The sequence below is a fragment of the Ostrea edulis genome, chromosome 9, assembly GCF_947568905.1.
Source record: "Ostrea edulis chromosome 9, xbOstEdul1.1, whole genome shotgun sequence".
In the NCBI taxonomy this organism is placed as follows: Eukaryota; Metazoa; Mollusca; class Bivalvia; order Ostreida; family Ostreidae; genus Ostrea; species Ostrea edulis.
This window is the reverse complement of record NC_079172.1, coordinates 5,915,439-5,921,832: the sequence shown is the minus strand read 5'-3', so window position 1 is coordinate 5,921,832 and position 6,394 is coordinate 5,915,439. Positions and strand designations below refer to the sequence as shown.

Below are 6,394 nucleotides of genomic sequence, written 5' to 3'. Positions count from 1 at the left end.
ATAAGTACACGAGCATTGAATCAGTGATTAAATAATCCAGTCTCATTTATAAATTTGTGATCTGCTGAGAAAATGCAGATGTTTATATCACGAGACAAAGATGCATTACCCCATAGTAAAAGATACGAGTCTATTATCAGATCGTGAGTTAGTCAATAGCGGTGTCTTGGCATTACCCCATAGTAAATTATCAGACCGTGAGTTAGTCAATAGCGATGTCTTAGCATTACCCCATAGTAAATTATCAGACCGTGAGTTAGTCAATAGCGATGTCTTAGCATTACCCCATAGTAAATTATCAGACCGTGAGTTAGTCAATAGCGATGTCTTAGCATTACCCCATAGTAAATTATCAGACCGTGAGTTAGTCAATAGCGATGTCTTAGCATTACCCCATAGTAAATCATCAGACCGTGAGTTAGTCAATAGCGATGTCTTAGTCTGGTGTGAATACTATAAATGAACCAGTGAAGATAACGAACAATCTTATAAAGAATGCAAAATCAAAAGACCATGGACCAGAGGTGGGATAAGGCACATGTATCTAGGCACCTGCTAACCTCTCGTTAATCCAGGGGTCCGTGTTTGCCCGACACTCTACTTTGTATTGCTCATAGGAGTTATGAGATTGATCACTGTTATCTTCCCCTTTCATGTAGGAGAAATAAACGTCCCCTGCTGACCGGTTACACCCGCCGTGAGCCCTTTATCTTGATCAGATAAACGGAGTAATCCGTAGTCAAGATCAGTGTGTGTAAAGAACGGTCAAAGAATTAATATGAAACACGTCAGACAGCATTTGACTTAGTGATAACTTGTATTTTGCAAATTAAATCATTATAATAATCATAGAATTTGCGAAATGTTGACTTTAAAAAGAGGCTGTTGAAACCCCTATACCATCCACTGTAATAACAATAAAACGTCCAAACGTAAAGTATTTTGAAGATTTAGAAATATTTTCTTGAATATACTGAGAGAAGTTGCCTCTTTAACTTCTAATTTCAGTGAATTCCATTTCTGAATAGCATGCGTTTTGTTTTTTCTTGTGACATAGAACAAAATATTCCCATACATTTTTTGCATACTTCGAGTTAAGCGTCACCTGAATGTGAGCGACTTTAAAAAGAAATTTAATTCCATCGATATCCATATATAAATCGGTGACGTCAAACTTACAAGAAATCCGATTTTACGACAAGAATTTATAACACCTGCTTTCATCATTTTCATATAAAAAATCTAATTCCCGCATATGTAAGAAGTATCGTCAATCAGTAAGGTATGTACTTGTCTTTAGATTTTTTCCCCCTCTTCATATTACATATATTTGATTCATAGTGAAAATAATATGTAGTTTTCTAACATCTAGTCTTATCGGTGACAATAACATTTAATTTGTATGAAAAATATTATCAGACAAGGGGTAAAAAGAACCAAGTTCATTGATAGTCAAGATGTGTTTGTTTATATACAAAACTAACTAGATGCTGTCATAAGATAGTAAGTGTTTGTCTATACTCTCCATCGTCCTTGTGCAAGTAGGAAAGAAGCCTCAATATTACCACATAACATACCCTATATATTTCAAGATGCGTTGAGTATTCTTTGTGGCAAGTGTCCTGAGATCATTTCATAATTGTTGAAATGTATTTAAAACAATTGAGGTCCTAACCCCTAAACCATTTTATTCCAGCTGCACATGTCAAGATGCATCGAATATTCTGATGGGCAAGTGCCCCGGGGTCATTCCAGCCCCCATCATTTTTTGATTGTTCAAATATCTATAAAATGGTTGAAATTATAACCCCTAGAGCAAATATATTCTTGTTGCGCATGACATAATGCATTGAGCACCAGGTAATTGTTCGTCGTTTTCCCACTCCATTTGCTCCTCAAGGTGAAAAAGAAAATTCCGAAAACTTACTGCACATCTAGAGGACACGGCCAATTATTTACCAAGGGATGGTTTGGCTACTGCGCAAAATGTTTTTCAACCCCAAATTGGCACCCAGGTGTGAAAATGAAAGTTCTGAAACATGTCTAGGACACCACCAATCACTTTCCAAACGATGATTTTGCTACTGTGCAACATGTAAAAGGAGTTCTGGGAACCAGGTTTTTTTTTTGGTCACCCCGCATCGTTTGTTTACCCCGTTTGGCCCCCAGGATAATTTTTTTTTGAAAATTCGGAAAACGTTTTGCACATCTACAGGACACCACCATCCCTCTTCCATAAAATGATTTGGTTACTTAGTAAATGGTAAGAGAAGGTCTGGGAACAAGAGCAGGGTGATAATGAAAATTTCGAACTTATTGCACATCTAGGCCTATAAGACACCACTAATCATCTTTCAAAAGATAATTTGGTTATTGCGGAAAATGTAAGAATTTTGGAAACCAGCAGGCAAGTTCAAGAAACTTTCGTTAGAGATGTCTTAAGATATGTCCGAAGATATAACTTCGAAAAAAAAGTTAAGAACATCCAAGATCAGCTAAGGATATATCTTAGGATGTTTCTCGATGATATCTTAGGAACATCTTAAGTTAGGACGCCCTTAGGAACATTGTTTTCCCCTTACATTTATTTATACATATATTCGCGACATAAATACCAGTATATTATTTTTTGTTACGATGAATGCAATGCAAAACCACTCATGTAGTTATAGATAAACATGATTGAACAACCCTTTATCCGACAAAAGTCGAACCGGTCTGAATTTGATTTGTGTGGATTAGTGCATCATCACGAGTAAGATGAGGAACCAAAATTTTCCAACTGGGAAAATTCAAGCTGTACTTGATGAGGTAGATAAAAAAAAAAGACATCTTATCTAGTAATAATAATAAATTCTTTTATTTAGACAGGATAACACAATTAGTACAAATGACTAGTTTACATTGTGGTCCTGTATAAAACAGATTCACAGACAGATAAATGAGAGAATAGAAAATTAGATAACATACTATAAAATATATACATAAAATACACACACGATATCACTGGGGGAAAATAAACATATACATCGTATCTATATATATCACTTATTTGACTATCTAATGTCGTTACAAATACAGCAAAGAAGAGGACGTGGGGGAGAATTTGTGGGAACATAAAGTTAGTAATTTGTCCGTCCACTCACGGACGGTGAATGAAAACGAAGAAATTGTTTTCTATACTAGTGACATTAAGTAGGCATTCCAATAGCTTCAAGAGGCAGGCTATGAAAACCGCAAAAGCCTGTACTTGTCCAGGATAGCATCGTCGTTTTTAAAAGTAATCTAGCGAGGTGTCATGTCTCTAAATATCTTTTGATGGTTTCTGTGAGCCCTATGCTTCAATACCATGGCTGTCGCCATGTTTACACAAACTTAAGGTGTTACAAGGGTGATGCTGTCCTTAAGTTACGAGGAACTTATGGTGAAGTCTAAATTTAACGTGACTTAAGACTAAGACATACTTAGGACACATCTTAGTCCTAAGAAAACTTCCTACACATGCCTGCAGGTTTTTGTACAACACTGTGCATTTCCCGACATTCTCTTTCAACTGTCCAAAAATTATTTTTCTAGGTTTCTTGACAAGGTGATTCATTACATCACAATTTTACTTAATGGCTCGTTAAAACAACTCGTATGAAGTATGACTTCACCATCGAAAAATTGATACGAGCTCTAAATTATTTTATGATTTATTTTTGTGATTTTTTCCGGAATGATAAAAAGGTGGTTTGTTTGCAAATTAGAGATTTTAGAGTCCAAATTTCACTGTCATTTGATGCATGTCATGAATATCTAATGGACAGACATACGTTCTAATTCCTAAGATAAAAATATTTATGAAAATTGAAAACTTTATTTGTTAATATTTTTTTAGCTAAAATATTTAGCTAAAATATAAAACACACACACACACACACACAAATATCAGTTAGAAAAATAAAAGAAGATATATCATTCAAATTGTGCTTTAAAAAGAAATTGAAATGAAATGGCCAAGATTAAGAAATAATGTGATCTCTTTAAAAATTTGAACCAAGTCCGATCGGGATACAAAAGAGCAGCCACTGAAGACATTGTAATCAGAAAATTACATTCCCTCAATGTAAAATGGTTTACAAATTAAATGAATTTATAAAGGAAACTAATTTCTTTATGAAAAGTGCATAAGATTATTAACAATATAATTATTTTAGTAATTTCTATCAATTTTGATGAGGATGGGTACTTTTTTCTCTGGTTTGGTTCAAATCTAAAAATAAAAAAAAAAAAAGAAAAAAAAAGAAAAGAAAAAGAAGCTATATTTAGGATATTTGGTAATTTCATTTGAATCTATTCTAAATATATATAATTTGTCTAAATTATCTTTTTTCCAAATGACATGTTTCTTGAAGATTTTAACAGCAAATTTATAAAATATTAGCAATTTTCATAGATATTTTTTTTTAATTTAAAAATAAGCATTTGTAAACATGATCAAATTCTCTTCGTAGGTTTTATTGGATATTTATATCATACATCAAATCACTTTAAAATCCCTCATTTGCCAAAAAACCCACTTTTTAAAAAAAATCAAATCTGTCTTTAAAATGCAAAAACGTAACCCACGTGTGATCACAAGAATATTATTTTTTATAAAATCAGCTGTTGGACTCCGTATCAAATTTGAAAAAATCATAACATAAATATACTATCAGGATCCCGTTCGTATGAAATATTTAAACATGAAAAAGTGCAGCATATGATGAATAGAATATTACACGCCAAAATCCATATCATATCAACCCTTGGGCTGATATGGTGCAACTCGGGTTGATATGACATGATATGGATTTTAGCATGAAATATTCTCTATATACTCGTATTAATTCAGAAATAACTTTCGAGATTAATCTTGACCCAACTTTGCAAACAGGAAAAATCATGCTATAATTCTGCAAAAAAACAAAAAAACCCAGGGATTTTCCACATTGGGAATGGGGCTTTCTGTCAGCTCTGGTGTTCAAGAATCGAGAGCTCTAGCTCCACAAAAATCCACATTTTGACAATCAGTATATGGAATCAGACACAACTCAGATTATAAATGTAAAGCAATTTATATAAATCAAGTAGCCACATGTACAATCATCATAAACTGTGCACTGATTACATCACATTTTCATTGTCATATGTTCAAGGTTCAAAAACCACTGACCCGAGCACAAATTGTGTATTTACATTGTATACCACGAGTACTGTACTTTCATTTGATTTATCATTCATGATCATGAAGAAACTGTTCCTCAGCATCTTGTAAAACTGCATCTGAATTGAACAGTTTGACATCTGGAATGGGGTATTTAGTTGGCTCTGGTGCTTGATTTCGATTGAAATCTTTCATTGATCCACACTTAGCAATATCAGCATTCCAAACACCTTCATATATCTGTCCAGTTGTGAGATAAAAGAATTTTCCTGGTCCATTTTTCTTGTCATCCCTCCAGGACCCTTCATACCGATTTTCATTGGTTAGTCTAAGCATTCCCTGACCATTTCTCTGATCATCATACCACTCGCCCTCATAAATAGTTCCATCTTGATAATACATTCTTCCCCAACCACTTCTTTTGTCTGCATACCACTCCCCTTCATAATATTCTTCATCTGTATAAAACTGAGTCCCATACCCATGTCTCATGTCATTTTTCCAGCCCCCAGAATACTGCTTTTTATAACCGCCTTTTCCATCAGGCATGCTATATGTTCCGAATCCATTTCTTTTCCCTCGCTTCCAGTCTCCGTCATACAATGCACCATTCTCTTTCCACTTATATGTTCCTTTTCCGTCTTTTTTGTTATCCAGCCATTCACCAGTATACTGGTCACCATTCACCGAGTACACCGTGTGTCGAACTCCCTTCTTCTGCGCCAGATAATCCCAATCCTTCCACAACGGCTCTTTTTCTTTGGGTTGTTTTAAATGAGGCATTTCTATATATTGTACATGAAATCACCAAGCAGCGTTGAACTTAATGAAAGGTCTTGTCATTTAGGCTATTTTGATGTTTACAAACAAGCCACAAAGGAGAATATTACCACGGTTGCTATGGTACGAGAAATATTGATAATTCGGCCCAAGATATGTCGTAGTTAGATAGTTCGACCCTTTTCCATTTCGGCCTCGTGAATACGTGACTTTTTTGCACCACATATTACCAATATTATGTGAATTTAATGTTTGCCACTTTTTGTACGGTTCGATAATATAAAAAGACTTCCAAAAATGTCTTTCATTTAGAGAATAAATTGATTTCATCTGATGTGTATGTTTGCCCCTGACTGTCAATTTTTTTGGGAAGTATATCTTAAATCCCCACATTGATGGGGAAATTTTGAAAACAAAGAGAAAAAT

The 6,394-nt window shown here is 34.3% G+C and overlaps 1 protein-coding gene across 1 annotated transcript; it reads right to left on the bottom strand.

Moving 5' to 3' along the window:
* Positions 1–5,080: 5,080 nt before the first annotated feature.
* LOC125659837 (MORN repeat-containing protein 3-like) lies at positions 5,081–6,129 on the bottom strand. Its single transcript, XM_048891630.2, has one exon. It carries the CDS (start codon positions 5,969–5,971, stop codon positions 5,258–5,260), a length of 714 nt encoding a protein of 237 aa, XP_048747587.2. The 5' UTR covers positions 5,972–6,129; the 3' UTR covers positions 5,081–5,257.
* Between the last annotated feature and the right edge of the window lie 265 nt (positions 6,130–6,394).

Bases quoted from the DNA above. Each gene is read 5' to 3' on its own strand.
- LOC125659837 (XM_048891630.2), bottom strand. From the start codon at position 5,971: ATGCCTCATTTAAAACAACCCAAAGAAAAAGAGCCGTTGTGGAAGGAT.